Source organism: Rutidosis leptorrhynchoides, chromosome 1, assembly GCF_046630445.1.
Source record: "Rutidosis leptorrhynchoides isolate AG116_Rl617_1_P2 chromosome 1, CSIRO_AGI_Rlap_v1, whole genome shotgun sequence".
In the NCBI taxonomy this organism is placed as follows: domain Eukaryota; kingdom Viridiplantae; phylum Streptophyta; class Magnoliopsida; order Asterales; family Asteraceae; genus Rutidosis; species Rutidosis leptorrhynchoides.
The window spans coordinates 54357316-54382706 of NC_092333.1; the positions used below are offsets into that span (position 1 = coordinate 54357316).

Below are 25391 nucleotides of genomic sequence, written 5' to 3' on the forward strand. Positions count from 1 at the left end.
AGTTAACCGTTAAGCATTTCGGCTTAGCCCACGACCACCAACACTTATTATTATTAAAAATAATAATATTTTAAGTCACTTCTAACATCTCGAAGCATCTCGATCACCTCCGGCATTATTAATTAATATATAAGAATATAATACAATAATACTCCGAAATTTCGGGATGTTACAAAAAGTCTTGAAGAAATTGAAAAGGACGGAAAAATGAGTAGAATAAAATCAAGAATGCAAAAACCCATCTTCCAAATCACCTCATTTTTTATGTAAACTTTGCCTTCGGTTTTAGTGGTTCTTATGTTTCGTACTGTCTATTTCTATATGCATGATTGTTTAGTGTTTTATATTTTGTTTTGCCACATAGTTAAGTATCGTAGAGATGGGTGATGTGTGTATTTTAGATTGTAGTAGGAGCATCATTTCCAGTTGTCGTGTTTCCTTTTTTTGATCCATATCATTGTATGCATACTTATTATATATACTTATTTTATTTGCAGTTGCTTATGTACCGCAGTTGCTCAACTTTGTTCAAGAAACTCATGAGTGATGGTGCATCTAATGACCGAGTGCTAAAATTCGATGTGGAAGCTGTAGAGACCCGTTGTAACAACCCAACATTGATTTACCAAAAACACGACACAAAAAAAAAATTTCTGTGACTGCCCATCTGGACGGCGTCCAGAAATCGGGACGGCGTCCAGCCTTTACAACTGGGACGGCGTCCAAGGATTTGGGACGGCATCCCAATGAACTAAAAAGTACTGATCAGTTTTTGTTTACACGCGAGCGAAAAACTCGCTCCCCGACACTTTTCAACGAAACCATTTTCACAATATGACATATTAAGTAAAACTAAGATATTGCCACCATAAAAACAAGCTTTACAACCCCGGGCTCACAATGACCCGTTTTACAAATAAAGTAGCAGTTTCGACCCATTTATCTCTTTAGACGGATTAGAACTCTACAACCCAACCCGATACCAAGAGCATAATCCCGGGGACTACTAAAACCCCCATCCGCGTCCAATTATCCGAAAGCTACCCCATCAAGCCCTACCGCTCCTGCACGTCTAGTCTAACAACTAGCTAGCATCAATAACACAATACCTGTAAAAAGGTAAACAACGAGAGGGGTAAGCCGAGGCTTAGTGAATGCAATAATTATACACATACATATATAATATACCTACTTGCAAACACTTACTCACATACCGCATACATGCTAGCTACACAATTAGCTTATCATCACAATTACAAGCTATAACCTCCAATAATCAAGCTAGCATAACAAAAGCATATATAATATGAACAAATATAATATGCTTACGCTACAACACAAATAACCATGGTTAACCAATAGTACAAGGGAACGGCGCTCGCGAAAACGCCATCGGTGTTCATAACATCCGTTAGGGCACTTAACACCTCGCACCACTAACCCCTAGGGTGGCACCTTAACACCTCGACACATCACCCCGAGTGGCATCTTAACACCTCGATGCAACACTCATTATTTAACGGAGTGGTGTCTTAACACCTCGACACTACACTCCTAGGTGGCATCTTAACACCTCGATGCTACACCCGAGTGGCATCTTAACACCTCGATGCTACACTCTTCACGTGAAACGTGGTGTCTTAACACCTCGACACTACACATTTCACGCTACAACAAATAGATACATTATATACCTACGCATATAATTATTCCACTCACCTTATCACGTCGGTGGTGATTTAGCACTTCCGTATGCTTCGAGCAAGGTACCTAATACATAAGTACACATTCAATACACAACTTGTGAAATTAACCACAATACTCACTCATACCCAAAACCGCCCATAAAATGGCCAAGACTCATCTTTAATTACTAAAACTAGTGATGTAAGTCTACTAACACCAATTAGCACAAACTTAGGGTGTTTCATACCCATTTCACCCAATTAGGTCAACCTTAACTTATTTGACCCATTTCAACACTTATACATACCATTTTAGCCAAACATGACCCATTTACAATTCTTCCATCATTTACAAGTGTATTAATGACTAATCAACACAATTTAACACTTACAACTTCAATTCACATGGCCAAACCCTAGATCATAGCTATTAGGGTTTTCCTTATCTCAACATAACCCAAAACCCGCAAAATATCAAAATAGTGGGTTTCCATAAACCCTCTTCATCATCTAATAGGGTTTTACAAATAACAAGCTCAAACCCTAAATGTACACAAGAATCTTAACAATGAAATTCGGAGTTGAGACTTACCAATACTACCAAAATGTAGCCGTGAATGAAAGGAACAACTTTAACTCTCGAGCTTTGACCCGAAACGCTCATCTTCTTCACCAAACCAAGCTTTCTCACTCTAAATTAACCCTCTCTCTCTAAAATAAGATGAGAGTGTTTTGTGTGGGTGAGAATGAGCTCCAAATGGAGTCCTAGATCATTTTTGATGATCCCAAACCGACCCCAAGTGAAAAGACCCATATACCCCTTTTAATTTGAGTAAAATAGAGCTGCTGGCCCGTCAGGCCTTCTGGACGGCGTCCAAAAAGCTTGGACGGCGTCCTAACCTTCATTGTTGGACGGCGTCCTAAAGTCTGGACGGAGTCCCAATGAACTGAGTCTGAAACTGAACTTGTTTTGGTCGTAACTTTCAAACCGTAACTCCGTTTTCGACGAATCAAATATCGTTGGAAACGTAATGAGATTTACTATCCAATGGTAAGGTTTTAGAACATCAACTCCAACTTTATTTGGGATCCAAATATACACTTACATGCCTCGTATTTCGAATGTCGTTCGAAATAACTCGTAACTGAAAACGGGTGTTACAACTCTCCCCCACTTAAATTGGATCACGTCCTCGTGATCCGCACAAACACTAGAAGTTAAGCACTTCTCCCACGAACATTTCCGCTTCCAACGCGGAGTCACACAAGTAGTAAACTCATCCGAATCCTCGCTTCGTGCACTAACGCATCATAATACAACAACCGTACTTCACAATCGTCCTAAAAGAAGGACAATTCACCGGCAACCATCGTCGTCACACCTCACGATTCCTACAAAACACAACAAAGCCCGTCATCCATAACATCATCCTTGAATTCTAAGATCCCACCACACGCTAATGATCACTAGCGTGCACTACCGCAATAAACGATATCTCATACACTCAACGTCCAGAATTTCCATTTAGGAAATACGAAAAATACCACATTTTCCTTCAAGTTCTCACGGCTGCAACACGCATCAAGCGTCATCCATAACTATATCGCCCTATGCGATCTTCTAAATTCACTACGCCGCGAACCAAGTCTTACATTAATCCAAATCAAGAAGGATTCATGCTTCCTTAAAATTTCGTACTCATTCGGTTCATAACCGTACTACTCGACCGATCATTCCTGAATATTCTTTAGGCCAAGAACCAAACTCAAGCCGGATCATTCCTTCAATGAAAAAATTTTAATAACCCCGCAATAACACTTAAGAAGCACCACTTTCCCGCCGATCGATCCACACACGACTATACGTCACTGGATTAATCCAGGACGACAATAATACACCACGAATTAGACGAAACATCAACACATCGTCATAGGGTTTCTCCTCTGAACCATACAATACGGCTTCCTAGTACTAGCATAGAAGCTATTCGTATACCAAAATCCCGTCAACGGCGAATCATCATCACAAAATTTCCGCAATTCGCCACACGACTCACAAAAATATTCACCACGCCGGGTGAACTTTCCTACCTAGACCGTCCGTTAAGGATGGTCTCAACATTTCAATGCAACTAACAGTCGCATCACTAGGGAGCACACTCTCGCAAACAAACAACATCTGCGTGTCTCGATGTGAGACAGTCAAAATCGACACTCTCCGCCTCACATTCGTCCATAAAGTGGAATAATCCACTGACAATCTTCACGATTGCGTTTCCTGACAGGGAAAATATGATATTCGCCACGATATCGAACTCGTTCTCATTCAATTATACTGTCCGGGTTTCATGACAACCCAGATTTTTCACTACGGGAGCACTCGCAACGACACTTCATTCTCTCACTCCGGGTTCTCAAACTTCACATTTGGTCTCATACCGCACATTGGTACTACACGACCACCTTACATAGGAAGTCTTACACTTCCTTCAATCCCATCATCACAATCTTCACGCATAACATTCCAGAGTTGTAACTCACAATCGTAAAGCACGATCTCGAGTCGACATTAGCAACCCGTCACTCTTCCTCGTTAAGAACTCCGAATACCTATTGAGGCTTAGCACGGTACGCTCCAACATTTCACTATACATAACACCACTGGAGTTTTCCTCGGGCGGCAGTAAAAACTCCCCCACTTAGGATTTATCTCCCTATTCTCACCGCCAAGATGATAACATCCCGCGGAATTGTAATTCCACGTCACACCTGACCATTCTCACCGTTGGTCATAAACATCAATTCACCGCAAATTCGCTTTAGGCTCTCAGAGCCGACATGCACAATCACTTGAGACGTCGTACACGCAATGAAATCGCACCTTCATACCACACTTCACAACTAACTACCTTAATCGTTCGAAAAGCAAACTCCACCAAAGTCTTACATATGCCTCTAAGCCTAGGCATATGTCACGCCGCTTACTTAGTCGTGATTCTCAGTCGAGATCATCCGACCTTCCACTTGACGAATCGTTATCAACAATTGCTCACTCTCATGGAGAAGAGTGACCAATTCTGACACCATAATTGCGTCCACCACAATATCAACACTTCATCAAAACCCTTCGGACTAACCGACCATTAAGTCCGTCACCGGCTCACCGGCTCACCGGTCATCTTTACCCGTCTATCACTTAAGAGCAACAAGATTTGCTCACCCGTCACTTCATAAGAAGTATTCATCACAATGCTCTTAAACTTCGACTTTTGCAACCGTCGTATTACTATCATCCGTCGATCACTATTATAATCTCCGCTGCTTCCAAGGGTATCTCACCGGCACCCTAAGCACAAAGTGATCACACCATCATCGGAGTTGAACATCACACTAGCAGGTATAAGAAGGCACCTGATGCAGTGTCATACAGACTCCCGCCACAACCTACTAAATTTTTGAACTCGATCTTTAGGTTCCATACACCCGACGTCACCCGTCTCTCTATAATAATGACCCGAAGTCATACATACCCGACAAACCTTAAGGTTTATTGTCTTATCGAAGGTTCCTAGCGATCACACGCTACCCGCAATTTTCGCAAGGCCAAAACGATATAACCTAACGAAACCCTTCATCTAACACTAAGGAGATGCTTGAGAACACCAAGTCTTACACCCTTCCACCTATCGGCACAGTCACAACGACAGGGGTATTCCGTTAGGAATGTTACCCTATAATCCACAACACACCAACACACTATCGTAAACATCGTCATATGGGTCCCACTCCCATGAGTTTAATGACCCGAAGACTCCTCGATTCGCCAATTCCAAGGCGACTCACAATTAGAATCCTAACACGATTCTCTACCCACACACTCTACCGAGTGTAACTCAAAACTACAATCATTAGACTTGTCGCATTCCATTACGGAATTTAAGTCCTCGTCGCACACACGCAAGCGTAAATCGGTCATCCTAGTTACGATGGGTAACTAAAACCAATTACAATCTCACTAATGCACCCACTACTTAGGGTGGCTAAGCACGCACCAAACTCGTAAGTTAGCTCGCTCACTTAACTAACCGATTCCATCGTACACTTCCCGACTCACAAAGAACCTGATGTGATAACAAGCACATCACTCGAGACTACTATATCCTAGGAACCAATAAAAGATTCCTAATTCGTCCCGTTCTACCCCAACCATGTCACGTCTCCTCCGTTCAGTACTTGTCATGTCATGTTTAGTGTCAAGATACACTTTCATAATAATGGTGATCAGTCATTATTACAAATGCGTATCTTACCATTTCCACATGGTCACGCAAAGTACTTTACCCGGACTGACGCAACATTCACACAAAATAACACGCGATAACTCCTAGTACCCGAATGACCAAAGTCCTTACCGTGAACTTGATCACTCAAAACCGCCAAACCTTTGAATCTCTCCAATAGATTCATCTCTAAGACAACGCACCAATTAGATACCTGTATATATATACACCAATATACAATAGTAATAAATGTACACAAGTACACCACAACGACAAGTCAACCTACAACCTAGGTGACTATCACTAAAACAACGTCCATGTTCGCCTACTTACCTTAGGCACTAGCAATCTAAGGCACTAATTTACACGCGAAATAAGGCCCCACATCATCACACTTTGGACAAAAACAAGTCCTAGTTAGTCACCTACTCTAAGGCACTAACAAATCTCAATCCGACCCGTAATCCTACAAGTCCCGCAAATAACGCACGACCGCCAATAAGTCTAAGACTAGGAACCTATTCCAAGGTCACCTAATTCCCTTAGACTATGCTCTGATACCACTTGTAACAACCCAACATTGATTTACCAAAAACACGACACAAAAAAAAAATTTCTGTGACTGCCCATCTGGACGGCATCCAGAAATCGGGACAGCGTCCAGCCTTTACAACTGGGACGGTGTCCAAGGATTTGGGACGGCGTCCCAATGAACTAAAAAGTACTGATCAGTTTTTGTTTACACGCGAGCGAAAAACTCGCTCCCCGACACTTTTCAACGAAACCATTTTCACAATATGACATATTAAGTAAAACTAAGATATTGCCACCATAAAAACAAGTTTTACAACCCCGGGCTCACAATGACCCGTTTTACAAATAAAGTAGCAGTTTCGACCCATTTATCTCTTTAGACGGATTAGAACTCTACAACCCAACCCGATACCAAGAGCATAATCCCGGGGACTACTAAAACCCCCATCCGCGTCCAATTATCCGAAAGCTACCCCATCAAGCCCTACCGCTCCTGCACGTCTAGTCTAACAACTAGCTAGCATCAATAACACAATACCTGTAAAAAGGTAAACAACGAGAGGGGTAAGCCGAGGCTTAGTGAATGCAATAATTATACACATACATATATAATATACCTACTTGCAAACACTTACTCACATACCGCATACATGCTAGCTACACAATTAGCTTATCATCACAATTACAAGCTATAACCTCCAATAATCAAGCTAGCATAACAAAAGCATATATAATATGAACAAATATAATATGCTTACGCTACAACACAATTAACCATGGTTAACCAATAGTACAAGGGAACGGCGCTCGCGAAAACGCCATCGGTGTTCATAACATCCGTTAGGGCACTTAACACCTCGCACCACTAACCTCTAGGGTGGCACCTTAACACCTCGGCACATCACCCTGAGTGGCATCTTAACACCTCGATGCAACACTCATTATTTAACGGAGTGGTGTCTTAACACCTCGACACTACACTCCTAGGTGGCATCTTAACACCTCGATGCTACACCCGAGTGGCATCTTAACACCTCGATGCTACACTCTTCACGTGAAACGTGGTGTCTTAACACCTCGACACTACACATTTCACGCTACAACAAATAGATACATTATATACCTACGCATATAATTATTCCACTCACCTTATCACGTCGGTGGTGATTTAGCACTTCCGTATGCTTCGAGCAAGGTACCTAATACATAAGTACACATTCAATACACAACTTGTGGAATTAACCACAATACTCACTCATACCCAAAACCGCCCATAAAATGGCCAAGACTCATCTTTAATTACTAAAACTAGTGAGGTAAGTCTACTAACACCAATTAGCACAAACTTAGGGTGTTTCATACCCATTTCACCCAATTAGGTCAACCTTAACTTATTTGACCCATTTCAACACTTATACATACCATTTTAGCCAAACATGACCCATTTACAATTCTTCCATCATTTACAAGTGTATTAATGACTAATCAACACAATTTAACACTTACAACTTCAATTCACATGGCCAAACCCTAGATCATAGCTATTAGGGTTTTCCTTATCTCAACATAACCCAAAACCCGCAAAATATCAAAATAGTGGGTTTCCATAAACCCTCTTCATCATCTAATAGGGTTTTACAAATAACAAGCTCAAACCCTAAATGTACACAAGAATCTTAACAATGAAATTCGGAGTTGAGACTTACCAATACTACCAAAATGTAGCCGTGAATGAAAGGAACAACTTTAACTCTCGAGCTTTGACCCGAAACGCTCATCTTCTTCACCAAACCAAGCTTTCTCACTCTAAATTAACCCTCTATCTCTAAAATAAGATGAGAGTGTTTTGTGTGGGTGAAAATGAGCTCCAAATGGAGTCCTAGATCATTTTTGATGATCCCAAACCGACCCCAAGTGAAAAGACCCATATACCCCTTTTAATTTGAGTAAAATAGAACTGCTGGCCCGTCAGGCCTTCTGGACAGCGTCCAAAAAGCTTGGACGGCGTCCTAACCTTCATTGTTGGACGGCGTCCTAAAGTCTGGACGGAGTCCCAATGAACTGAGTCTGAAACTGAACTTGTTTTGGTCGTAACTTTCAAACCGTAACTCCGTTTTCGACGAATCAAATATCGTTGGAAACGTAATGAGATTTACTATCCAATGGTAAGGTTTTAGAACATAAACTTCAACTTTATTTGGGATCCAAATATACACTTACATGCCTCGTATTTCGAATGTCGTTCGAAATAACTCGTAACTGAAAACGGGTGTTACACCCGTCCTAATCCATCCGGACGAAGTCCATATCGATTATAAACGATTCACAACAGTTGATTACATCACGAGGTACTTGACCTCTATATGATACATTTTACAAACATTGCATTCGTTTTTGAAAAGACAATCTTTCGTTACATCGAAAGTTGACGGCGTGCATACCATTTTATAATATATCTAACTATAATTGACTTAATAATAATCTTGATGAACTCAACGACTCGAATGCAACGTCTTTTGAAATATGTCATGAATGACTCCAAGTAATATCTTTAAAATGAGCAATTGCACAGCGGAAGACTTCTTTCATACCTGAGAATAAACATGCTTTCAAGTGTCAACCAAAAGGTTGGTGAGTTCATTAGTTTAACATAAATAATAATTTCATAATTTTAATAGACCACAAGATTTCATATTTCCATTTCTCATAAACATACGTCCCATGCATAGAGACAAAAATATCATTCATATGGACTGAACACCTGGTAACTGACATTCACAATATGCATATAAGAATATCCCCATCATTCCGGGATCCTCCTTCGGACATGATATAAATTTCGAAGTACTAAAGCATCCGGTACTTTGGATGGGGCTTGTTGGGCCCAATAGATCTATCTTTAGGATTCGCGTCAATTAGGGTGTCTGTTCCCTAATTCTTAGATTACCAGACTTAATAAAAAGGGGCATATTCAGTTTAATAATCCAACCATAGAATGTAGTTTCATTTACTCGTGTCTATTTCGTAAAACAGTTATAAAAGCAGCGCATGTATTCTCAGCCCAAAAATATAAAGGGTAAGAAGGCAAATGAAACTCACCTAATGTATTTTGTAGTAAAAATACATATAACGTCATTGAACAACTAAACAATGCAGGGTTGGTCTCGGATTCACGAACCTATATCATTTGTATATTTATTAATATTCATAGTTGTAATTGAACACACACATATAAATATATAAATGTATTAGTTATATCAGTTTTATGTTAATAACTTATATATGCTTTATATGTTCATTTTATATATATATAAATATTAAATTTTTGTTATGTTATATGTGTTAAATATCTATATTTATGTATGTATTTCATTTGTTTATCGGAACAGTGGTTCAACTTATACCAAGTTAGTATTAGTAAGAATAATGATAGTAACTTTAATAATATATTTAGGTTAATAATAACTCTATTAGTGATAATAACGATGATAATAATAATAATACTTGTAAACATATAAATTCTATGGTTAATGATCATTATGATATCGATTTTTAATAATTACATAATAATAATACTCGTGATAATATAATTAATAATATTTATGTTAATATTAACAATTCTAATATTTGTAAAAAAAATATACTAATACTAATATTTGCGAAAATAATTATAATTTGTATTATTTTCATAATAATAATCATAATAATCCTAATCATAATCATAATAATAATAAAAATGCAACTATTAGTGATATATATAATAGTAATCTTCATACTTGTGTATATATCATAATTTTATCATAATGCTTATAATTGTAAAGATAATAATAATTATATTACTAATAATAACAATATTGATAATTATATTAATGATGACCTTAAAAATAATAATACAAATAATAATAATGATTCTAATACTACATGGTAATAATAATAATAACAATAATACTAAGTGTAATAATAATAATAACAATCATCATAATAATAACTCTAATAATAATCTAATAATAATAATAATAATAATTAAAATAAAAGTAATAAAAATATACCCTTGAAGCTTTTTGTAAAAAGAATTGCCCCGTACAGGACTCGAACTCATGACCACTCGCAAACCCGCTAACGCCTTAACCAACTGGGCTGATGTTCATTTTCTATTTAACAACAGAACCAATTTATATATAAACTGTATTAATTCTGTTTCTATTTCCTCTCCTTCATCTTGAAATCAAATCTACCAAAATCAAAGCTCATTCACATAGTGGGTTAAATCATTAAGTTAAGACTTTTAATCCAAACATAAACGATTTAGTCTAAATGATTTAATCAATTAAATCAGACAAAAAAAAAATGGTATACTTGCAGTTTGAAAAAGAAACACGAAGAACACTCAACTCAAAATCATAATCACGATTTGCAAATTCAGTTTAGAACTTTCAAACAATATACAAGCATCATATATTAATCCTAGTCTTAACTGTAAACGAATAAAAAAAATAATAATAAAGGTCTGCTGTATAGCGACGGTACAAACAACAAAAAAAAAAATTTGATTTTGATTTCAAGAAAATTTTAGACTAAACTTATAACATGAAAATGGTTTCAAATCACCTCTATAAACTATAAAAATTATCAATTTTGCCAGAAACATCTTAACAGATACGAATTTGATGATGAACAATTTGTTGACTTTTAAAAATTAAAACTTTGACCTCGAAATTGGAATTCGATATTAGAAATTGGGACTTGAATTTTTGCAGGTAGATTAGTTATACGATTCCAAACAACACCACATTTATAGATTTTGCAATATCATTCGAAATCAAATTTTGAGCAAAAAGTAGGCGTACAGGGGAGGAGAAGAGAAGAAAAGAAAAAAAAATATGAATCAGTTTTTAAAATCCTAATAGCAGTAGATACAGACAGTGAATCATTGGTACCCCAGCTGGAAATCGAATTATAGAAGCAGAGAGTAAAAGACAATCGGTTTGGTTTTTGTAGGGTTGATGTGCCACGAGGGTAATAGAAGTGCAGATATACAAAAATAAAAGTCTGATAATGATATAAATATCCCACGCGTATATATTTCTTTATTTATATATATTATGTTTATTAATTAATAAATATATGAAATATAATAATATAATAACATTAATAATACTATTAATATTATTAATAATAATATGAGTACTAATAATATCAGTAATATAATCAATATTAATATTAATGGTGACTAAATTTAATAATATTAATAAAAATAATAATAATATTATTATTCATGATAATAATACTAATTTGTATTTTGTATTATTTATGATAACTATATTAATAATAACAATTTTAATGATAATGGTAATAATACTTATATTCACAATAATACAAAATTTAACATTTTAATTCTAATTATAATAATAATGTTATTAGTAATAATAACGATAATATTAGTTATAATAAGTATAACAAATTAACTGTATTCAATTTCATATATATTTAAATGTTATTATTTATTTTGATAATAAAAAAAAATAATAAACTATATAACAACTATATTTCAACTTTTAATTAAATTAAATAATACATATTATTAATTATGTAACACCTATATTATATATTAACATATTTGGATATTTATATATTTTATATATGTTACAATACATATAACATTAATTATGTTTAGAAATCATGTATTCATTTTAATGATAACTTAATTACTTTGTATATTATTTTACATATTTAATTTTAATGATTAGCTTGTATTTTATTATCTCAAATTATTATTATATATATATATATACTTACCTTTATACTTACGTAATTATTTACACACAATTGTTCGTGAATCGTCGGGAATCATCAATGGTTAAATGTATACATGAAATAGTTCAAACTTTTTGAGACTCAACTTTACAGACTTTGCTTATCGTGTCGAAACCATATAAGATTCAAAATTTGGTCGGAAATTCCCGGGTCATCACAGAAGCCATGAGAGTACAAGTGCCAGAATAGACCCATATACATATACATATAGATATAGACATGGACATTATACACATATACATATACATATACATATACATATACATATATATGTCTGCGTGTTATAATAAGTGTGTACTTTTCCGTCCCGAGTTGAGTACACGTTTATAGGAGAACTAAATAATGTCGGTCAACAACAATCGTTAACGTAGAACATAGGCTTCAATAGAAGTTCCTTCCTTGTTTGCTTCTTCTTAATGAATACTAAATTGCATCAGGTAGTATTTTGAATGAATCTATACATGTATACTATTGATCAAACAAATATGTTCCAGAAGATATTATCAGCTCAGGTTGTTTTTTATACCCAAATTTTATGTATGCATGTTTTGTTTTACTTTGTTATTTTTGGACCTTTTTTTGTTGTTTCGATTGTGATGTGTGTTGTCTTCCAGTTTCTTCAACGTTGTTGTATGATAAGTTCTGGAGTCTAATATTTTATTTGCTAGAGGAGTCCCTGAAGTGTTCATCAGTCATTTGATAATTGATATGGTTAATTAATGTTTATAGTTTTAAACTAATGGGTCAATTTTGTATGGGGAAAAATGAAGGTGTATGTGTATGTATCCCTTGAACCACTCTACTGGAACCAAGATATATGCTTTTACTTCCAAGACAAAAGCTTTAGTACGAAATCGGTATATGTTACAAGACAAAAGATTAACTATAAGTAGTACTATCTGTTATAATTCAGTAGGCTTATAACTACCTTTAGTGGTTTGATTCTTGATGTTATAATTCAGTAGGCTTATAACTACCTTTAGTGGTTTGATTCTTGATGTTATAATTCAGTAGGCTTATAACTACCTTTAGTGGTTTGATTCTTGATTTAGAATACTAATAATGAAGTGTAAGAACAAAGATGATAATGGAGAGAAAGAAAGAAACACTTTGTAAGTGTGAGAAATGGTGCAATTTTAATGCTTGCATTCATGAGTATTTATAGCCTAAAATCTCAATATAAAAATACATACTTTGTGCTGTGATGTTTGCAGCATTCATTGTGGAGAAAGTTTTCTCCATCATGTCTGCATCACTAATTTCATGTCCACAGAATTTAAGTTGTGAACATGTATTATACAGAGCTGAGCTGTATTCATTTACTTTCTTAAAGTCTTGGAACCTTAATGTTCTCCATTGTTCCATTGCAGCTGGAAGTAAAATTTCTCTTTGATTATTGAATCTGCTTTTGAGACCTTCCCATAAAACATGGGGATCTTCTACAGTCACATAATTATTTTGTAAGCATTCATCAATATGTTGATGAATAAAGCAACATGCCGTAGCTTGTTCTTTTTCAGAACAAGTGTTGTTTTCATTTATGGTTTCAAGAATGCCCATTGATTTAAGATGCATTTTTACTTTTATAACCCATGGCATGTAGTTGTTTCCAGTTGATTCTAAAGGAGTAAATTTAAGCTTTTCCAGATTCGACATTTTCTATTATCAAAAATTAAAACAAACATCATGATAAATTAGAGTCAATTTATATTCATAAGTATATAAACATTAAACATAAATTTAATATAACATAAATGATAAGTAGGTGACAGTGTCGACCATGTGTAAGCAATCATAAATAAATGTTATATAACAAAAATATAAATATTAGTAAACATAAATGAAAATTTGGCGACAGTGTCGACCATATATTTTTTCAGGTGGTATAACCGACCTATATCATTCTGGTGGTATAACCGACCATATATCATTTTGGTGGTATAACCGACCATATATCATTTTGGTGGTATAACCGACCATATATCATTTTGGTGGCAGAGCCAACCATATTTAGTATTATCGTGCTGATAACGTGTTATAATTCAGTAGGCTTATAACTACCTTTAGTGGTTTGATTCTTGATGTTATAATTCAGTAGGCTTATAACTACCTTTAGTGGTTTGATTCTTGATGTTATAATTCAGTAGGCTTATAACTACCTTTAGTGGTTTGATTCTTGATTTAGAATACTAATAATGAAGTGTAAGAACAAAGATGATAATGGAGAGAAAGAAAGAAACACTTTGTAAGTGTGAGAAATGGTGCAATTTTAATGCTTGCATTCATGAGTATTTATAGCCTAAAATCTCAATATAAAAATACATACTTTGTGTACCAAAATTGACTATATGTATACACCAAAATTGACTATCCATATCTATATTATTATTATTATTATAACACTATCACCTTTCTTTTTTAATTTGTTTTTGTTGCACAGTCCTCACAACCCAACTTGAAAAGTTTTTAATATGATTAGTTTGTTTAGGTATGGAGGCAGGATAGGTAACCTCTTTTGATGTATGTATGAAGCTAATGTGTATGTCTTTTGATACTTAAACATTATGTGCTTCTAACCTTGAAGTATTTGGTTAGTTTATGATGTAAAGTATGTTAAATTTGCAACTGTTTAATAGTTTCGGATGTGTGTTAACTTTATAATGAATACCTATAATGGTAAATTTTGAACTATATAATACTCTGACAATCGTTATCTTAATAGAATAGCAATCAATAATTCAAGCCGCGTAGCGCGTACCCCTCAATCTTGTTGGAAAGAAAATTGAGATCGGGAATGAAATAATGGTTACCGGTGATCAATCTATTTTTATAAAAAGAAAAAATTACTTGGGGATGAAAGAGACGAAGAAGACGAATAAAAAGACAAAATTATCCCTCACGTATTCACGTTCAGCGCACATGTTATCACTTAACGGAAATAACTCACGCTTCGTTTAACGCAGGGGCCACTTATGCAACGATTTAAAATTATAGTGACCAGCCATGTCAAAAGAAACAATACATGGATGCCCCATAAAATTTGGAGTAAAACAGAGGACCACACAATTAATTACGGATTATATATTTAATCTTTCATAATTTTAGAATTAGAATTAGAATTAAAATTAGAATTAAATGAATTGAGTAAAAACAACAACAACAACAACAATAACAATAAAACCCAATAACACATGAGTGGTGTATGGGGATGTGAGATGTAGATCCTTCCTCTATCCGAGAATAAAGACAAGTCATTTTTTCACCCAGAGTGAAACACTCTCAAGAGTAGAGAAAGTCATCCATCTCTTTATTCGACGGATAAAGAGATTGCTTCCGAGAAGACCTCCGATCTTTAAGTAGGAAAAAGTTAAAAAAAAAAAAAAAAATACTAAAATAAAAACTATTGAGTAAAAACTATTATCCAAATAGTAACTCCTCAAATCAAATCTCGACGACCTCCTTGGACAGTTTGAGACCGTGTGTATAGAAACTGGGGTGAGTGCAGAACATGTAACCAACACAAAAAAATGGCATCTTTTTCATCTCTTACTATTAATTCATCACAATTTCGTCCATTTCATCAATTCCCATCTTCATCTTCATCTTCATCTTCATCATCATCATCATCTGAGCTAAATGTATCTACTGCTGCCTACACAACTTCTCGCAGACTTGCACTTATCCAACTTGGAACCGGTAAATTTCAATATTTTCAAATTATCTCATTTTTAATACAGAGTATATATTTTTTGCACAGTTTATGTTAGTTCAACTGGAATTATAAAAAAGTACTAATCTTGATATTAATTAAATTAAATAATTTAGGAAAATAAAAATTGTTGTCGACAAAAATGACTAACATATATATATATATATATATATATATATATATATATATATATATATATATATATATATATATATATATATATATATCAATGTATATTTCAATTTGATACATATATCATAACAATTTTGCATTTGAAAAATAATAAGGTAGTGGTCTTGATATTAAAGAATTGTGGTTTTAGCTCTTCAATCTTCATACTGAACTAGAGAGATAATAAATGAGATAATTGAGTGCCACATTGTATGTATGTTGTATTTTAGGTATGCATTGTAGTTACCTGACCTCATATGCTTAGGGTAGTGTTTGGTTTATGGGTATAGGAAAATGGGAATGACTTCTGTTTTTACTACCAGGGTTTGTGACTTTGGCTGATGGGTTTAGCCACTTAGGTTTTCAAAATGGATATTTTACCCACAAATTTTAGGTAGGTGGATTTGAAGATTATTATTTATTAACAATGTGCTGATAACTAACCTGATTTATATGGTTAATGATACAGTTATACCTCAGTCACAACTATTGAGTGTTAGTGCATCAACACTGCTGACATCTGATGCAAACATGACTGATGTCAGCACACTTACAAATATAGCACAACCTATCACCGAGGAAAATGCATTGGATTGGTCTGCCAAGGATAACAGAAAAATGTTACATGTCGTTTATCGTGTTGGAAATTTGGAGAAAACTATCAAGTAGAGTCCTTTCTGTATCGATTTCTCCTTCTGAAACCATTTATCGCAGAACATGTGATGCATTTCTTGAAATCGGAACTTTAATAGATTTGTATTTATTCTTTCAGGTTTTATACCGAGTGCTTGGGTATGAAAGTGCTGAGGCAACGTAACATACCAGAAGAAAAATATGCAAATGCTTTTTTGGGATATGGTCCCGAGACCTCTAATTTTGTTATTGAACTTACTTACAGTACGTCATGTAGTTGTGTCTAATAGTTTCGCTACATATTAACCGATTATCCTTTATGTGTTTACTACTTATAAATTGTTACCTGATGTATATCGAAAGTCGAAACTATAATTAATAGATTACATCATTATAGTTTGCAACTTGCTACTGATCTTGAATTTCACATTTTAACAATCTTTATGTAGATTATGGAGTTGATAAGTATGACATTGGAACTGGTTTTGGACATCTTGGTATTGCAGTTGAGGATGTGAGTCCTTTTGACCTAATAACAAATTATCAGTTTATCACAAAAATTATCAGTTTATCACAAATATGCATCCAACAGTTTTTTTTTTTTTTTTTTTTGGCATACAATGTCTGATGTCTCTTTAGGTTTCTAAAGCAGTGGATCTTATAAAATCCAAGGGAGGAAAAGTTACGAGAAAACCTGGTCCAGTTAAAAGTGGCAGTCAAGTAATCGCGTTGGTTGAAGATCCAGATGGCTACACGTTCGAGTTCCTTGAAAAGAAGGGACCTATACGTGAACCCTTATGTCAGTTGATGTTAAGAGTAGGAGATATAGATCGCTCGATCAAATTCTATAAGCAGGTGAACACTAACATATACTTTTTGAACTAATTAAACAGAACAAAAGCGTCTTAACACGTCTTATATGTGAAGGCATATGGCATGAAACTCCTCCAAAAAACGGACGACCCTGAGAATAAGGTGATTAGTTTATTAGAGTATGAGAATCACTCTTTCTTTTTAAATATACATATCATACAATTTTGTCTGAATTCATGTATTTGGCGAAATACGATTTAGTGTACGGTAGCCGTGATGGGTTATGGCTCTGAAGATGAATCTGCAGTTTTGGAGTTGACGTACAACTACGGCATCACAAAATATAACAAAGGAAACGGTTACGGACAGGTGAATTATTAAACTTATTTAACTCTGTTGTACACGTTTATCAGAAAAATATGAACAATGTTAAGTCTGTTTTTGTAACAATTGAAAGTAGTGATTTTTTCTATTTTAGAAACTTATATATTATATATATACTTTATATGAAGCAGATTGCAGTAGGGACAGATGATGTATATAAGACTGCAGAAGTTGTTAAACAATTTGGTGGCGAGATTGTACTTGAACCCGGGCCGTTGCCTGTTATAAATACTAAGATAACTGCGTGTTTGGATCCAGATGGTTGGAAATCGGCAAGTTATCTTTTTTCACTGATCAAACATAAAGATTAAGGATATGTTTTACATAGGAACAATCAAGACAACAGTCTGTTTGTTGTTTTCTTAAAAGTCTTTGAGTTAAATAGCAAAACTCTTTTTTTCAATTTTTCATTTAGATATCAAACAAATTTACCAGTTTTGGTACTTTTAACCATGTCTTTCTTCTTACTTTATATTTCACATTTTGCAGGTGTTTGTTGATAACATTGATTTCATGAAGGAACTCTCATTGATATAGAAACTGACAGCTGTCAATTAAGTATTGAACAAATCCAACTATAGAGTTTGTAACGATCGTTGTGTAACGAACAATGCAATTATGTAAACCTTGACATATTGGCTCGGCAATTCAACAAATGTTGCAGGCCGTCTATCCATTTTTAACAAACCTTGACACCATGCATGACTCCGGACAACTTTCAAAGCAGGTTGTCGTCTCGAAACTAGCCTGCTCGCAAAAAACGAGTTGGAAACTCGGGCCCGAAAAAAAAGAAGAAAATATATAGTTAACACATGTGATTGAATATTCAAATTAATTTAAGGATGTGCTTATTTCTGCAAATGGTCTTAAACACGAAAAATCTTGATATTTTATAATAAAAATTAAGTACAGAGTTTAGTGGTTGGGCCATCGGTGCCAAATGTTGATAGTTTAGGATCATCTAAGTCAAAATATTAGATAAAGGTTAGCTGTGCTATTAGATACAAATATTATGGACCATTGGCGCAATTTTCTCTATAAAAAACCTAGAGTTTCATCAGGAAAATTGAAAATCACTATTAAATAAGTCTCATGACAATTTTTAGATGGACATTTTTTTTTTCATGCTTAAGTAGAGGTCATCACTATAAATTGACTTTATTGGCCCCCATTTGATTCTCAAACTTCCATATCTATCTCTATCCTTTTTCATATTTCTATGAGAAAATTGGGCGGTTGGTCCCTGTGGTTTACATGAAATGAGGTGTTTGGTCCCTGAACTTCATTTTCGGGGTTGTTGGTCTCTATGATTTTCATAAGACGTGTAATTGGTCCCTGACAGGGACCAACTACACCTGTTTTGAACTTTCATTTTCGGGGTTGTTGGTCCTTGTCAGGGACCAATTACACGTGTTTTGAAAATCACATGGACCAACAACCCCGAAAATGAAGTTCAGGGACCAAACACCCCATTTCATGTAAATCACATGGAGCAACCGTCCAATTTTCTCTATTTCTATCTCAATATGAAAATGAAAATCACATTGGGTTTTGTTTTGCTGGCTAGTTTACTCGTTAATATTTTTGTTCATAAAGATTGTCTATCGAACACTTAATTGTCACTTGTTTGCTTCCATATGTATCAAGAACATCATGTCTCGCCATCCGCCAAGGAGTCCAAGAACCAAAACTACGCATTATTGCTGGAAGACGAGAGAAGAGGGAAAAGGCCAAACCACCAGCGAGAACGATGGAATCAAAGGGCTACAAAAGGCTGAGCGAAACCGTCAGGAAGGGAGATGTCGACGCAAAAATTAGGGCGACGAGGGGAGGTGACGATAGGGCAAGAAGCCAACAAAGGGAGGTGACGAATATATAAATGTTTTGTTTTATTTTTTTTTTTTGAACAGCAAAACAGATAATATTATAACTCAATCAAAGATTACAAGGTTCTCATAGGAAATTACATCACAAAAAAAACATACAAAGCTCACTGATGAGCGACATCGCAGACATAAAGATTCGACTATGAGGCGTATGCTGAGAAAGCAGACACTAAACGAAGTTACGAAATACTAAGGTACAATTGAGGGTTTGAAATCCATGTGCACCAATCAAGCCTTGGACCTTTTAATCTTCGGGATATCCAATCGAAGCTAATGAATTGAACTTCGTTTAAAATAGACGGAACACACCAAACCTTGTTTTTGAATACCTTATATTTCTACTTTTCCACAAAATATAACCGCAAGCCCATTCCACTGCTTGCCATATTTTTTCCCCGAGATTAGAAGTGGGCATGTTTATCTTCCCGACAAAAGCTTCATTTATACTCAAGTTGCAAAAATTGCCCAAACCCCACCATTTATATATTCTTGTCCACACATCAAAAGCGTAGTTGCAAAATATCAACACATGATCGATTGACTCAACATCATTATCGCAAATAGGACAACGTACGGAATGTAAGTCGATCCCACGTTTGTCAAGTTCCATAAGAACCATATTTTTTTCTTTCGCACTCTCCAAATGAAGATTTCGACCTTTTTGGAATTAAGGAGTTTCTCAAAGTTACGGGTTGACTTCTAAACTCGGATAGCATCTTTTCTGATATAATCACGTTTGCTTTTTTTGTGGTGAAAATACCATTCGAAGCAAGTGACCAATACCACGTACCGGCTACCCTGATATCTCGATTGAAACCACAGATCATTTGTTGCAAAGTCTCTAGATCATCCGTAGCTCGGCCGATCAGTTCCCTGCACCAGTCCCACGAGAAAACACATCCTGCATTAGTCCATCGAACACGTTCGCACACCTTCACATCTTTGTTTGCGTCTAATTCGAACAACCGCTTAAAGTTTTGTTGTAGACATTCGTCCGTAAGCCACCGGTCTTTCCATAATGAAGAAGCAGAGCCGTCGCCTACTGACATCTTGAAAGAATTGGAAAATTGAATACTGACGTCTGAAAGGTAGTTTCTTGCATTCACAATTGAAGTCCATGTACTGGAGAAATTAATGTTAAAAAGGGGCCTATTTTGAGTTAGCCCACCCGAAGGCCCATACAAGCTAATGATGATTTTGGCCCATAATGAACTAGGTTCATTATGCAACCTCCACCACCATTTGCAAAGCAATGCCAAATTCTTGCACTTTAGAGAACCAATATTAAGACCTCCATCCGCATAAGGTAACATGATTTTTTCCCCATTTAAGCCAATGTATTTTTTCCCCATCCCGGAAATACCCCAAAAAAACTCTCGCCTCACTCTCTCTAACCCTTTTATCACACAAAGCGGGGTACGAAATAACGAAAAGTAGTACAATGGAAGACTCGAGAGGACCGATTTGATGAGTGTTACCCGACCACCAAAAGAGACCGTTTTAGCTTTCCATTCCTAAAGTTTGGACTTGAATTTTTCAATTACTACCTTCCAATCCTTTAGTTTACTCATTTTGGATCCAATTGGCAATCCAAGGTATTTAAAAGGAAAACTCCCAATACTACACCCGAAACTATTGACGAAAAATTTATTTCATTTGCATCAACCCCCACACCAAAGATATTACTTTTACTCATATTTATTTTGAGACCCGAAGTTAGCTCGAAACATTTTAGTAAATTTAGAAGGCTTTTTAGATTGTCATGATCCCATTCGCCAAAAAAGATGGTGTCGTCCGCATATTTCAAATGCGAAACCACCACTTTATCATTACCCAACTCCATGCCTTTAAATAATTTCTTTTCCACCACCGATTTTGCTAACACGTTTAAACCTTCTACCGCCACAATGAAAAGAAAAGGCGATAACGGTTCGCCTTGTCTAACCCCTCCCCCCATATTATATTCGGTTGCGGGAGATCCGTTGACCAAAATAGAAATGGAGGCCGATTCAAGACAAGCGTATATCCACTTACACCATTTATCCCCAAAACCCATGCATTTCATAATCTCCATTAAATAATCCCAATCAAGGCTATCGAACGCCTTTTCAAAATCGACTTTAAAAATTAGGCCTTTATGTTTCGACCTCTTCATAAAATCCACTGTCTCGTTCGCTACTAGTACACCGTTAAGAATATATCTACCTTTTATAAACGCGCTTTGTTCGACACCCACAATATTTGAAACAACCATACGTAGCCTATTAGACAATGCTTTCGACAATATTTTGTAAACACCGCCAATGAGACTAATGGGTCTATACTCATTGAGACCTAACGGGTCTTTTAATTTTGGGATCATGGAGATGAAAGACGCGTTACAACCTTTTGAAATTTCTCCTTTTTTCCAAAACTAATGCAATGCACACATAAGGTCGCTTTTGATGTGATCCCAATATTTCTTAAAAAAGTTCATGTTGAAACCATCGGGTCCTGGCGCTTTATTTCTATCACAATCTTTTAACGCTTCTAAGATTTCACTCTCACTAAACTGATCTTCTAAACTTTTCGTCTCAACTGATGAGAATACCGGATATTTTATGTTACCATTTAATATTGTTTTAAATAAACGTTTATAAATAAACACCGAGACAAAATGAAAATATATAAATGCTTAATGTATGCATTTGACAACTAGGGTTGTTAACGAACCGAACTCGATCGATCAAATAGATTTTGAGTTTGGATCGTTTAAGTATTACTCGGCTCGAACTCGACTCGAACTCGAATAGAACTCGATAAAAAGTCTCATATTTTGTTCGAGATCGAACTCGAATTTTTTTTCTATGTTCGAACTCGAGCTCGATATTCGTATAAATTTTTTAATTAATTGTTCAAAATTCTAACTAGTTTGATGCTCGTATTAATGCTCGAACTCGAGCTCGTTTAAGATCTTGAAAGATCTTTTAAAAAATTAAAATAAGTTATAATTATTAGATTAATGTAGGAAGTATTAAACTAAAAATTTAAACTTATTTGAATTGAATTAATACTTGAATTAAGATTGTTATAGTTATAGAAATTGAATGAAAGTTTGAATATAAATTATACCTTGAATTAGAATGATAACCTACTGTAAATAACAGAGGTTTCTTGATCTTAGATGATTACTTGGAATGGATTAGAAAGCTTGGAAGTTAACTTGTAAACTTTAAAGTGTTTATGAAGTGTTCTTGAGTAGTTATTTTGTATGTTGATCTAGGTTAACTAGATTGAGCTAGATTGAGCTAGATTATGAAGAAAATGATGAAGAACACTTAAAACAATAAGAGATGAATTGAGAGAGAGTAATTTGATGCATAAAAGTTGGAATGAAAATGTGTTTATGGTTGGTGAAGAAAAACGTGATCCTACCCTTGAATATAAGGTTCCATTAGTTTGTATTTTTGTTAGATATTTCATGCTAGTTACCAAATGATGGTTCCCACATGTTTAGGTGACTCATTAAGGCTGCTAAGAGCTGATCATTGAAGTGTATATACCAATAGTATATACATTTAGAAGTTGTGTATTGTACGAGTACGAATACGGATTGAATACGAGTAAATAGTGTTACTGTAGTAAATAGTGTTTACTGTAGCAAATAGTATTTTACTGTAGCCTTTGGATAGTAAATTTTTACTCGAATTAGCAAATGGTAAATTAATTTCAGCAGATAATATATGTCGGAATCGAGAAATTAAACTGGTTAGCGAAACATTTAAGATTGATTTGATACCAGTAGAGTTAGGGAGTTTTGATGTGATAATCGGTATGGACTGGTTGAAAGAAGTGAAAGCAGAGATCGTTTGTTACAAAAATGCAATTCGCATTATACGAGAAAAAGGAAAACCCTTAATAGTGTACGGAGAAAAGGGCAACACGAAGCTACATTTTATTAGTAATTTGAAGGCACAAAAACTAATAAGAAAAAGTTGCTATGCTGTTCTAGCACACGTCGAGAAAGTACAAACTGAAGAAAAGAGCATCAATGATGTTCCCATTGCAAAAGAATTTCCCGATGTATTTTCGAAAGAATTACCGGGATTACCCCCACATCGATCCGTTGAATTTCAAATAGATCTTGTACCAGGAGCTGCACCAATAGCTCGTGCTCCTTACAGACTCGCACCCAGCGAGATGAAAGAACTGCAAAGCCAATTACAAGAACTTTTAGAGCGTGGTTTCATTCGACCAAGCACATCACCGTGGGGAGCTCCTGTTTTGTTTGTCAAGAAGAAAGATGGTACATTCAGGTTGTGTATCGACTACCGAGAGTTGAACAAACTTACCATCAAGAACCGCTACCCACTACCGAGAATCGACGACTTATTTGATCAACTACAAGGCTCGTCTGTTTATTCAAAGATTGACTTATGTTCCGGGTATCATCAAATGCGGGTGAAAGAAGATGATATTCCAAAGACTGCTTTCAGAACACGTTACGGTCATTACGAGTTTATGGTCATGCCGTTTGGTTTAACTAATGCACCAGCTGTGTTCATGGACCTTATGAACCGAGTGTGTGGACCATACCTTGACAAGTTTGTCATTGTTTTCATTGATGACATACTTATTTACTCAAAGAATGACCAAGAACACGGTGAACATTTGATAAAGGTGTTAGAAGTATTGAGGAAGGAAGAATTGTACGCTAAGTTTTCAAAGTGTGCATTTTGGTTGGAAGAAGTTCAATTCCTCGGTCACATAGTGAACAAAGAAGGTATTAAGGTGGATCCGGCAAAGATAGAAACTGTTGAAAAGTGGGAAACCCCGAAAACTCCGAAACACATACGCCAGTTTTTAGGACTAGCTGGTTACTACAGAAGGTTCATCCAAGACTTTTCCAGAATAGCAAAACCCTTGACTGCATTAACGCATAAAGGGAAGAAATTTGAATGGAATGATGAACAATAGAAAGCGTTTCAGTTATTGAAGAAAAAGCTAACTACGGCACCTATATTGTCATTGCCTGAAGGGAATGATGATTTTGTGATTTATTGTGACGCATCAAAGCAAGGTCTCGGTTGTGTATTAATGCAACGAACGAAGGTGATTGCTTATGCGTCTAGACAATTGAAGATTCACGAACAAAATTATACGACGCATGATTTGGAATTAGGCGCGGTTGTTTTTGAATTAAAGACTTGGAGGCACTACTTATATGGGGTCAAAAGTATTATATATACCGACCACAAAAGTCTTCAACACATATTTAATCAGAAACAACTGAATATGAGGCAGCGTAGGTGGATTGAATTATTGAATGATTACGACTTTGAGATTCGTTACCACCCAGGGAAGGCAAATGTGGTAGTCGATGCCTTGAGTAGGAAGGACAGAGAACCCATTCGAGTAAAATCTATGAATATAATGATTCATAATAACCTTACTACTCAAATAAAGGAGGCGCAACAAGGAGTTTTAAAAGAGGGAAATTTAA

The 25391-nt window shown here is 35.4% G+C and overlaps 2 protein-coding genes across 11 annotated transcripts in view; one reads left to right on the plus strand and one right to left on the minus strand.

The window, feature by feature from the left end:
- The window catches only part of LOC139859918 (probable lactoylglutathione lyase, chloroplastic), a 40924-nt gene extending 22190 nt beyond the window's left edge, over positions 1–18734 (plus strand). For 9 of the 10 annotated variants that reach the window (XM_071848717.1, XM_071848701.1, XM_071848711.1 and 6 more), the window contains 8 exons: positions 16663–16858; positions 16966–17090; positions 17276–17340; positions 17466–17681; positions 17754–17801; positions 17901–18008; positions 18155–18295; positions 18513–18733. In XM_071848717.1, coding sequence (XP_071704818.1) covers positions 16725–16858; positions 16966–17090; positions 17276–17340; positions 17466–17681; positions 17754–17801; positions 17901–18008; positions 18155–18295; positions 18513–18560 — 885 coding nt within the window. In that variant the 5' untranslated portion in view covers positions 16663–16724 and the 3' untranslated portion in view covers positions 18561–18733. Of the gene's footprint in view, positions 1–15731; positions 16010–16662; positions 16859–16965; positions 17091–17275; positions 17341–17465; positions 17682–17753; positions 17802–17900; positions 18009–18154; positions 18296–18512 lie in introns of those variants that run through there. The other variant, XM_071848695.1, reaches the window with a different exon arrangement.
- A 1774-nt stretch (positions 18735–20508) lies between these two features.
- On the minus strand, positions 20509–22271 carry LOC139870464 (uncharacterized). Its single transcript, XM_071858281.1, has 2 exons — positions 21596–22271; positions 20509–21305 (listed from the first exon to the last, which is right to left on the minus strand). The coding sequence occupies exons 1-2, from the start codon at positions 22269–22271 to the stop codon at positions 20509–20511; spliced, it is 1473 nt and encodes a 490-aa protein (XP_071714382.1).
- Between the last annotated feature and the right edge of the window lie 3120 nt (positions 22272–25391).

Bases quoted from the DNA above. Each gene is read 5' to 3' on its own strand.
- LOC139870464 (XM_071858281.1), bottom strand. From the start codon at position 22,271: ATGATCCCAAAATTAAAAGACCCGTTAGGTCTCAATGAGTATAGACCC. The intron at 21,306-21,595 runs GTAATATCTTTG...GTGTGATAAAAG, and splicing joins CAAAATAAATATGAGTAAAA to GGTTAGAGAGAGTGAGGCGA.